At 47.9% G+C, this 10,496-nt stretch overlaps 1 protein-coding gene across 2 annotated transcripts; it reads left to right on the top strand.

The window, feature by feature from the left end:
- Positions 1–398: 398 nt before the first annotated feature.
- Positions 399–9,811, top strand: KLF11 (KLF transcription factor 11). Of its 2 annotated transcripts, none has more exons than XM_036881754.2 (4): positions 399–626; positions 1,926–2,195; positions 3,430–4,387; positions 7,165–9,811. In XM_036881754.2, the coding sequence occupies exons 1-4, from the start codon at positions 585–587 to the stop codon at positions 7,443–7,445; spliced, it is 1,551 nt and encodes a 516-aa protein (XP_036737649.2). In that variant the 5' UTR covers positions 399–584; the 3' UTR covers positions 7,446–9,811. The 2 variants fall into 2 exon arrangements, with proteins under 2 accessions (XP_036737649.2, XP_036737650.2); XM_036881755.2 differs by having other exon boundaries at positions 1,903–2,195.
- The last annotated feature ends 685 nt before the right edge of the window (positions 9,812–10,496 follow it).

Here is a 10,496-nt window from a genome sequence, read left to right as displayed (position 1 = left end):
GGTTGAGGCCTCCAGGTGGGTCCCCTCTATTGGACGGATTCACTCCACGGGGACGTGCGCTGGTGCAGGTTACGGACCGCGGCCCCTTTAAGCACCGCCCCACTCTTCCACCGCCCCGACCCGGGACTACCCGCCGCAGCTGCGCCGCCGCTGCCAGGACCTTTCCCCTACTTTCCAGGGCTCCAGGCCCCGCCCCCTCGCCCAGGACCAAAACACGTGCCACATCCCGCCCTGCCCGATCACGCCGCGGCCAGGCTCTGATCACGCGGCTCCCCGCCGCGCCCATTGGCCGGCCGCGCACCGGCCGGGCGCAGACTGGCTGGCGGGCCCCCGGCCCCGCCCTGGCAGGGGCGCGGTGTATTTTGGTTTGACTCCGCGCCCCGCCCCCGCGGCCGCTCCGTCCGCGGCCGCCCCGCCCTTCCCGCGCCGCGAGGGCCGCGCCGGGACAGAGCCGCGCGGGCGGGCAGAGGCGCGCGCCGGCTGCAGGAGCCCCGGGTCGCAGCCGCCCGCCGAGCACGTGCAGTCGCTGCCGTGCGCCGAGCTCCCGCCTTGCGGCCGCTTTGTTGCCTCCGAGCCGCGACACCATGCACTCGCCGGGCGACGCGGACCCGGGTGACGCGCGCAAGGTGAGTGGCCGCCAGCTGAGCGATGGGCGAGGCAGGGACGCGCCACTTGTGCGGGGCCGGGGTGCAGAGGAAGGCGGGGGCGAGCGGGGCCTGGCTGCGGTAGCACCAGTAGGGGTCCGGGTGGTCTCGGGACCCGGGAAGGGTGGTGGGCGCTCTGCGCCGGTTGCGGCGGGGAAGGGGCGTGTGCTCCGCGCCGCCCTACGCTCAGCTTTGTCTGGAGTTGCCGCAGCGGCCCCGCCCCGCGGGCGGCAGGCGGGGAGTACGGGGGCGGGGTGGGAGGGGGGCTATTTCCAGTTATGACGTCACCAGGATGACGGGCGGGATGGTGCGCGCTGGCGGGAACGCGGGCGGCGGGCGGCGGGGCGGGCCGTGGAGGGCGAGGGGGCGGGGCAAGAGCTGGCGGGAAGGCGACACGTGGGCGCGGGTTCGGGCACCTTTCCTCCCGGCCTGGGGCCGCCCCCTGTCGGGGCCTGAGGGCCTTGGGGAGTTTGCCGGCGGGATGGATGCTTGGGCACAAGAGAAGCGTTTACCTTTATAGATTTAAACTTTCCTCAGAATAGATAAGTGAATTCTGGTTGACTACCCACATCTGCCCAAAGACAGGTGTGATACAACAGAAAGACATCCGTCTTCTGGGTTGTGGTAGATGTTCAGGATTCTTCCTCTTACCCCCAACTAGCCTTGGAGCTTTAGGGGTGCCCGATGTGCCCAGTCCGAGGAGCAAGGCTAACCCAGTGTGGTCTCTACTTTCCTGGAGCCCTTGGAGCTCGGCCACGGGGAGGTTCTGCGTGCGGGTAAAGCCCCGGCTGGAGAGGACTGTGGTGAATGCTCCAGAAAGCTGCCGGAAATACATCTGTAGGGGACACTCTTGGGGGCTTTGCGAAATCCTAAGAGCCGTGCTTTCAACCACCCAGAAGACTTAGACTCAGTGTCAGTTCCTCGGCTCCATTTGACAGTTTCACACTCACCAGTTTTTCTGACACTCTGAAATTACTGTCTTAGTCATTTGCCAAAGAAAAACATGAATTTAATAACATTTTTTTTAAGAATCGTCTTCTGTGTAAACTGCTTGCCAGTCAAGTCCAGTCATCTTCCTTCCCTCTTGAGAAGATTAGCATAAAAGCAAAATTGAAATCAATGTGCTGTTGGCATCTTTTCCTAGAATAGAGCGCTTACCTGGCAGGTATCATACATATGTTACGTGTGTGGTGCAGCTCCTGGTCTGTGTATCCACATGCCCATCAGGGTTACCCTCTCTTTCTCCTGGACTGAGAAGCCATCGTGTTCTGTGGCCTTTAGGTTGACATCATGGACATATGTGAGTCAATCCTGGAGAGGAAATGGCATGACAGCGAAAGGTCTACCAGCAGCGTCTTGGAACAGAACGCCATCGAAGCTGTTGAGGCTCTTGTTTGCATGAGCTCCTGGGGTCAAAGATCTCAGAAAGGTGACCTATTAAAGATACGACCCCTCACACCTGTCTCTGATTCTGGGGATGTCACCACGACTGTGCATGTGGATGCAGCTGCACCTGAGCTACCAAAGGATTTCCATTCTTTATCAACTCTGGTAAGAGGCGGGGGAGAAGAGCGTTTTTGTGCAATGACTAGAGTACCTTAAGGAAATGTGCTGAAGAACTCGTAGGCAGATACGCTGGGATGCTGGCAAGCAAGTTCAGACCTTCCCCTTGTGTGGGTCCTAAGAGTGAAAACTTTTTACCTCTTGAAAATATGCTCTTTCCGTTGGTAGATCATAGCTTGCAGCCAGGGGGCTCAAATGTCCATAAGATGAAAACCACAGGTTGATAGGAGAAAGTAAAAATACTCATTTCCCTGGGGAGTTACAGGGTGGGGACCTCAGTTCCCCCAGATGACCCAGTCCAGAATCAGGATATGTGGGCGGCAGCTGGAGAAAGCCTGCGCTTTGACACCAGGCCATCTTTGTTAGCTGGGTTGACATACTGGACCCCCTCCCTCCCTGTGGCAACCCAACTTTTTTCTGGTTTCAGTTGAGTGCAATCAAGCACTGTTTTTTGTTTTTGTTTTCTTAACTTGGCTACAAAATTACAGGGAGAATTGCTTCTCAGTTTGGAGACAGAAGTCAAAATTTTAGTTGTCCTGAGCTGGAAGCTTGCACTGGAAGGAAAGTGTGGAAAGCAAGACTTGGAGAGGGATGAGAAAGAAGTGGAGAGCAGTGAAGAGGATTGTTCAAGTAGTGTGCCTGGCTGCCCAGAGCGCTTCTCAGGGTTAGTTGGCATTGGGCTCCTCCGCAGGGAGGCTGGAAAGAGGTGGAAATTACAGTGGGGGCGGTGCAGAGAGGGACGTGGTTCAGGCAGCACCACTGGTTGGAGCATGGCGTTTTGGGGATGATTCCAGCAAGTTTTTACTTTGCATCTGGTAGGCACTGAATAAGTCTATATTAAATGATTACCACTGGGATATCAACAAATGTTTGAGAGTCTAAAACTGTTGTGATAAAGCTCTTATTTTGCATATGAATTTGTTGTCTTGTTTGTGTCCTAATGCTTAGATTGCTCAGTTCAGTAGCTGGGCAAGCCAGGAGTGGCCCTGAGGTCCTTACAGCCTAGCAGATGGATTGGTTTGGGAGAGATCAGGAAATGGGGAGAAGCCGAGAAAGTACAGTGCCTCATGTAGCCTTGAGACCCACCGGGTACTGTTCTGAGCAGGTTTAGCCCAGTCCTTTCTACATACTTCTTTTTAAAGGCATTGGGGGCAACATGATCAAAGTAAGTCCCTTTTAAATTTGATCAACCTTTTAACACCGCATTTTTTTCTTTTTTAAGTGCATGACTCCTCCTCAGAGCCCTGATCTCATGGAGCCATCAACAGGGACACTTGGTCCTTCCCAGGTAACTGATTCTAAAACACACACAGTCATGGCCATCCCTCCAGCCCCCGCTGGGGCAGCCAAAGTACTGAGCAGGAGGGCAGAGAGGAGCCCACCTTGTTTGAAGCCAGAGCCACTGGAGCCAGCCCCTGGCACCCGCTGCAGGGCCACAGTGATGAGTGTCATCCGTCACACTGGGGGGAGTCCTGCCCGCATGCCTACTGCCCAGACTCAAGAATACCAACTTTCAGTCAACAGAGAAGGAGCAGCACAGTTCCTGGGACATATCGAAGCTTTGCTGAACACACAACCCCCAGACAGTTTACTCAACACTAACTCAGTGTCGTGTCAGTCTTGCTCAAACAAGACTGGTGGTCTGATCTCGACTGACAAAGGCCAGCAGACAGGGTGGCCTGTTGCAGTTCAAACCTGTTCACCAAAGAATTATGAAAATGACTTGCCAAGGAAAGCCACCCCTCTGATTTCTGTCCCCATGCCCAGTCCCCCTGTCCTTGGCCAAATGATCCCAGTGACTGGACAAAGTGGCATGTTACCAGCTTTTTTGAAACCCCTGCCCCAAATGTCTGTGGGGACTGTCAAACCCATCCTACCCCATGCTGCTCCAGTGCCCCAGCCTTTGTTTGTGGGACCGTCTGTGCCTCAGGGAACTGTGATGCTGGTTCTGCCCCAGGGACCCGTCCCTCAGCCTGCCACCTGCCCATTGAGTGTGATGGCTGTTGGCAGTACGAGGGTGCTGCCCTTGGCCCCTGCTCCGGTGTTCATCGCCTCCAGTCAGAGCTGTGCCCCTCAGGTAGACTTTTCCCGACGGAGGAACTATGTTTGCACCTTCCCAGGCTGCCAGAAAACCTACTTCAAAAGTTCCCACCTCAAGGCTCATCTTCGCACTCACACAGGTGAGTACCAAGGCAGGTAGGCACTGGGAACACTGGGTGCTGGAGTCAGGAAACACACCTGGAGCCTTCTGTGAGCGGGAGCGGGAGAACCACTGGAAGGGCTGGAAAGGAAGCAAAGAAAAGTTTGGTCCTGAAAACCTTCATAGACTTGTCTTTGGGGTTGGGGTTAACATGAGTACAACTGTCAGTGGTTTTTCTAGAACGTGCCATCTGCTCACCCCAGTAAATAAAATGTAATACTGTTCTATGATTGTGACCCTTTGATAGCTTTTAGGTGATGCCTATATTGCCCCTTTCTCTTCACCCCGCAGTAGACATATCAGTCTTTGCATTTTAGAAAATAGCATTCACATTTAATGAACATCTCATCGGTGTGACTGACTTATGTCTACTATGGGGAAAGGTCTTTCTTAAGTATGGAAAAGTTTGATTTCTGAAGAAATATAGTTTTCTTTCAGAAATACAGAGTTTTTAATTCAGAAGAAGCCACACAGTAACTAATGCTTTAGTGTTCTGTTTATTTTCAGCTCCGTTTAGTAGAGTTGTCTGCCATGATGGAAATGTTCTCTTTGTGTTCTTTAGGGGAGCCAGTATCACATGCACTTGAAATGTGGGCAGTGTGGCTGAGGCACTTTCCTTTCCATTGAGTTCACATTACATAGCTCCGTGAGGGTGGTGGCTGCCGTGGTGTTTAACCGGAGTCTGAGGGTTGCCTTGTAGCGCTTCTGCTTTAGTAGATTAAGACCCAGCATTTCAGGTGCTCTCTGGCACTCCTGTTCTCTTAATCTCATTAAGAGATCCTATAGTTTAATTGTCTACTTGTTAAACTTGCATTTTAGAGGTTCACATACATACATAGAAGTACAGTAACTCATCATGGTTTCTGCAGTAAAAGTGGATTTCATAAACTCTCTTGATCATGGAACCCCCTTCACCAGATGTGCCAGTAGCCTGTGGGAGAACAGTAAGTTGTGGAACGCAGTAGGAAAGGCTGAACTGGAGGGAGTTATTACTGTACTTTATTCCAAAATGTATTTGAGATAGAGTGGTTTCTAATTAGCACATTAGAACTCTTGATTCTGCAGCTCCCACTTGCAGAATGAAGTGGAGCCTGGAATTCAGGTGTGGCCATCCTGGCTGTGTTGGAGCTAATATGCACCTCTAAGGGTTGCACTTAGAAGCTCTCCTTTTTTTTCACTGGGACTACAGAGGTGAACTTCAGATCACATCCAAATGAAATTCAAATTTGGGGAGGCAGTGGCATGAGGTTTTACTGTTTATTCAGTCAGCTTCTCATGGTGGCAGTACAAACAGGATGACATAAAATAAGCTCTTCAGGTTTTCCAAAGTATTTCCGTTTAAATAACCATAAAGATTCTGAAGAATCAACTTCTTATGCCATTTGGTAACACCAAATTAGAGCTTTCATAAGAAATAGAAACTTTAAGATTACCCTTAGGAAGATAGTTTTTCATATAGTTTACCAAGATCATAATTAGAATAAAGTAGAGAGAACAAAGGCTGCATTTTTGATATGTTGAAAACAAGTTAGGGCACTTTACAAATCCCATGCCAAGAAGTTCCTCTCTCCCACACCTGCTGCCACCACTGGTGGTGGTTTCCTGGGAACAGTTAGGGTAACCTTATGCTTTCAACACGGGGTCTTTGAAATCTGTGAAGTTTAGGCTTTTTTCCTTAGAACAGTCCATAAAAGACTTGTGGTGCTGAATTTTCCTGTCCATTCAACTTTGAAAAACGTCAAATACTTAGTTGGTGTCTCTTCAACACTCATTCAGAACTACTCACCACCTGCTCTATGAAGTGCTGTGCTGGGGGCCTCACTGTACACTGGTGGGTGACCTAGACAAGCATAAACCCTGGGGAAGGTGGGCCACATGGCAATGTGTAAGTGTCTTAACACATCAGTTCATGGGGTCGCACAGACAGGTGACCAGGGCTTTGGGATGCAGGGAAGGGATCACTCCTGCAGGCTGGAAAGACCCAGGGAGGCTTTAGGGAAGAGGGTTACTGCATTACCTGTGGGCAGGGCTTCCTGGCTCACCTCTAACTCCAGGAAGATGAGTATGGGGCACCTGCCAGGTACTCCGAAGCTGAAAAAATAACGCAGACACTTGAAACTTGTAACAAGGTGACTATTAGAATTCTTGCCTATTCTATAACCCTTTTGTCGGTGTAATAACAAACATGAAGGTAGAATTAATTATTCTGAGAAGCCTCAGAGCCTTGGGAGGGTGGTTTTAGATGTGAAGCTTCCTGAGGGGGGAGGGATTATTCCTTTCAAGAATCTTCCCCATCCCAATATACAACAGTCAAAGATGTATTTTTTTTCAAGTTTCAAATATTTTATTTTCTTACTCATACAGTATGAAGTTTTCTAAAGATCCCACAAAATGTTTCATGCAGAAGAAAAACTAAACATTCAACATAAACCGTCCCTCCCCCGCCCACACTAAAAAAAAAAAGAAAGAAAAACCCTTACTCCCCAGTAAGGAACCAAGATATATTTTTAACTTAAAAATATCTCTTGAAAGTTTAGATTAGTTTGACATCTTTGGGCCCTGACATACATATCTTAGGTGTGGCAGGAAGACATGCATCTTGGAGGAATTCTTGACTTATGAATTAACCCCGTGCCAGTATAATAGCACATTACTTAGATTTTGATGAACAAGATATTTAAATGATATGAATTAACTTGTCCAGTAAGGTGCTGAATGTTTATGTTTTCTTTAATATGTGTTTTCCTCACCTCCTAGGAGAGAAGCCTTTCATCTGTATCTGGGATGGCTGTGATAAAAAATTTGCGCGTTCAGATGAACTCTCCCGCCATCGGAGAACTCACACCGGGGAGAAGAAGTTCGTGTGCCCGGGGTGTGAGAGGCGCTTCATGCGCAGCGACCACCTGACGAAGCACACCCGGCGCCACATGACTGCCAGGAAGATTCCTGGCTGGCAGGCAGAGGTTGGCAAACTGAACAGAATTGCCTCAGCAGAGAAACCTGGGAGCCCACTAGTGAGTATGCCAGCCTCTGCCTGAAAGGTCAGCCAAGGATTTGCTGGTGGGAATTTTAAAAAGCCTTTTTTCGGGAATGGAACTGATGGTTATCTGTCCAGAAGAAATTGTCTTGGGGGTTAGGGGGAAGTGGGGAGCTGGTTCTGATAAAAGTATGTTAACTTTTCTTTTTGGTTGGGACCCTGTTCAGTATGTTTTGTAGTTTCAGAAGTTTTTTTGAGGAAATGGAAGAAAATTTGATCATCTAAATCACCAGCATTCAAAGAAACATTTTGGCAATAAAGTTTACAAAATCTGGATTTTTACAACTTTTCTATTCATGTTTTGTAGAAATGAGACAGGGTACTAATTTTTATACTGTTTTTTATTAAGAAATTTATATTGGTGGTGCCAAAATCACCAATTTCTATGTAGATGATTTTACAATCTTCTTTTTCAATGTGTAACAACATTTTTATAATCCTACTTTTAGTAAACTTGTCCAAAAAAAAATCATGAGTTTGTGATCCAGCCTTTTAGATGGAAGAATTTTTTTAGAATCAGTACTGATTGATAGGGACATTAAAGAAACAGGGGAAAAAAGTTTTGCAGTTAATAGCATTTTCATAACATTTCAAGGGAAATGCCAGGCAACCGTTCCTTTACGGCTGGAGTCCAAGAAATCATAGTTCAGCACAGCTAGTCAGTCACCTGTCCGTAGCGCGGCTCCTGAAGGATGTACGCTGAAGAGTAATTTAAAATACTTGGTAGGTAAATCATGAGCAAGGAGCTGCTGTAGGATTTGAGTGTCTGGGTCTTTTGGGGCCCTTGCTGTGCTGAGAGCAAACCATTCAGTTTCTTGTTTGTCTTAGACACCAAAAAAAGGAAATGTAAACACTCAAACCCAGCTGCTTTGTCAATGGTCAGTTGACGTCTTTTGCTGTGGCCTTATCCAGAGTATTTTGTGGGTAGAGTAACTTCTTAAAAAGGAAATGTCCTTAGTGGTTGGAGGAACTTTCCACCGAAGTACACCTTATCTGAGGGGACGTGTATGTGCAAACGGTCCAGCTCCAATGTTCTGAGTCTGCTGTTGTTACTAAGAACTATAGGAAACGCAAGTTATGCTAAAGGGCAATAGCAACCACCCAGCTGCTCTTCCATTAATTTTGTTTGAAGGAAATAGTTTAAACTAAACAAAAAATTACTTGGAATGGTGTGCTTTGCAGTCTGCCTAGAAAATAGACCGTGGGTACCACTTCGAAGCTGCGTGAACGCAGATCCTGGCTGCAGAGACCGTGGCCCCAGGGTCCAAGGAGCCACCGAGATGCTTTTGTTAGGCAGCTTTGGGAATCCAGGCAACAGGATTCATGTGAGGAATATACAAATGTTGCACTGCTTTGTGAGCCTCGGAATGGCTTTTCATTGTGCTGTTTGTATTTAGATTTTGTCTTTGCTTAGTTACTGGCGTTTGTCTTTATTAAAATGATGGTAGGGTGAAATACTGAACAAATATAATTAGGTTTTGAGCTGCTTAGTCTGCTGACCCTCACCTGGTCATTCACTGTATATTAATTGATGCCCATTACATTGCCTTTTAGTATGAACTGCCAATTGACATACGTGTCTAAGTGCAGGCTGTATGTTTAGGAGGCTTTCCTCCTTTTGGGCACTTCCATAAGTGAGTATTCCTACTGCTCATAAGACATAATACAGTTGCACGAGAACCATAATTAAATTGTATATAGCTCATATTTCTCCACCACCTAATCCTTTCTCCCGTTCACATCTTGTATCAGCATAAACATTTCTGACTATGTGTATGCCATAAATGGCATTAAATTTGGATATTTTCTTAATTATGCAAAATGTTGTTAGTCCTACTAATGTTCTGGTGGATAATACAAGGTCTTTTGAGTATTTAGTTGCTTGTCACATTGAGCTTCGTTCTCTGAGCAGTGTTGTTTCTGAAGAATAGATGTGTTAAAAATGGTTTTGAATTTACACTTCCATTTCCTGATTAGTTCTAGAAATACCTCCTCTAAAGGACTTTTTTTGGCCTTCTTTTTGTCAGTCAAAAGATTATAAATTGGGAAACAGTTTCCATCTGAGAAATACTATCCTAAGAGCCAGAACCCTGTGGTTTGTTGTTTGAGTGTGGAGGCTCTTTGCAGGTGCCTCTGGGCTCTGGAAGCAGAGCGTGTGCGGCAGGCCAGGCCCCCCAGTGCACTTTATTGCCTGAGCATTCTGCTTGATTTTTTTTACTTTGAGCCTTTTAAGTAGTTTCAATAACAAAATTTTTAATGTTTTGGAATTACATTTTATGTAACAGACTTTGACTTATTATTTAAATGAATATGTGTGGTGTTTCTTTTTTCTCTGAACCATATAAAACTTTTTTGATTTGCAAACTGCACTTGTGTCCTGTGTCATTTAGCTGCACTACAATATACCTTTGACTCTTCAGAAAACAGTCTACAAAATTCATTGCATATTAGCCCAACTAACCCTCCTCTTTGTTTTCTGGGGTTCTCTCCTGCTCCCAGAGCCCCTTTAGACTCCTTGGAGAGTTCTTTCTGAAAGTAATGTGTGAAGAGGCTGCCTGTGTGTTGGCTGCTGACATTGGGCCTGGGCCTGGCAAGACAGAACCAACGGGTTCCGGGTGACCTGTGTCCCTCTGTCCTTGCACTCTTCCTATGCCAGGAGCTGGAATGGAGGAAATCCCTTTCCTTCCTCCATCGCCAGCCCAGGCTTTACAGTTATGTTACAGAGCCACAGTCTTCACTCTTGCTGTTGGGGTGCATGTTCTTGAACCTAGTCCAGTTGGGGTTTTGCTTCCACATCCCATTAAAGGAGCTGCTGTGGCTGTTGCCAGAGACTTGTGGTTCAGTCCTCAGTCACTGCGTTAGTCTAGCAGCAGCAGTGGGCAGAGGTGAGCCCTCCTGCAGGCCACACTGTCCTGCTTCCCTCCCGCCCCACTGTCTGCTGTTTTGCTGGTCCCCGTCACCTCCCTGACTGCTCTCCTGTTCCCCTTCATACCTTGGTGATCTTTTCCAACCTTGTGACTTAGATAAAAACGGTATCTCTGCCATGAAGACC

This window comes from Manis pentadactyla, chromosome 2 (genome assembly GCF_030020395.1).
Source record: "Manis pentadactyla isolate mManPen7 chromosome 2, mManPen7.hap1, whole genome shotgun sequence".
NCBI classification, from domain to species: domain Eukaryota; kingdom Metazoa; phylum Chordata; class Mammalia; order Pholidota; family Manidae; genus Manis; species Manis pentadactyla.
The sequence above is the reverse complement of the archived record's forward strand: the minus strand, read 5'-3'. Positions and strand labels throughout refer to the sequence as shown.

Coding starts and splice junctions, on each gene's coding strand:
- KLF11 (XM_036881754.2), top strand. CDS start 585: ATGCACTCGCCGGGCGACGCGGACCCGGGTGACGCGCGCAAG. Junction 2,196..3,429: donor TCCATTCTTTATCAACTCTG/GTAAGAGGCGGG, acceptor TTCTTTTTTAAG/TGCATGACTCCTCCTCAGAG. Junction 4,388..7,164: donor TCATCTTCGCACTCACACAG/GTGAGTACCAAG, acceptor CTCACCTCCTAG/GAGAGAAGCCTTTCATCTGT.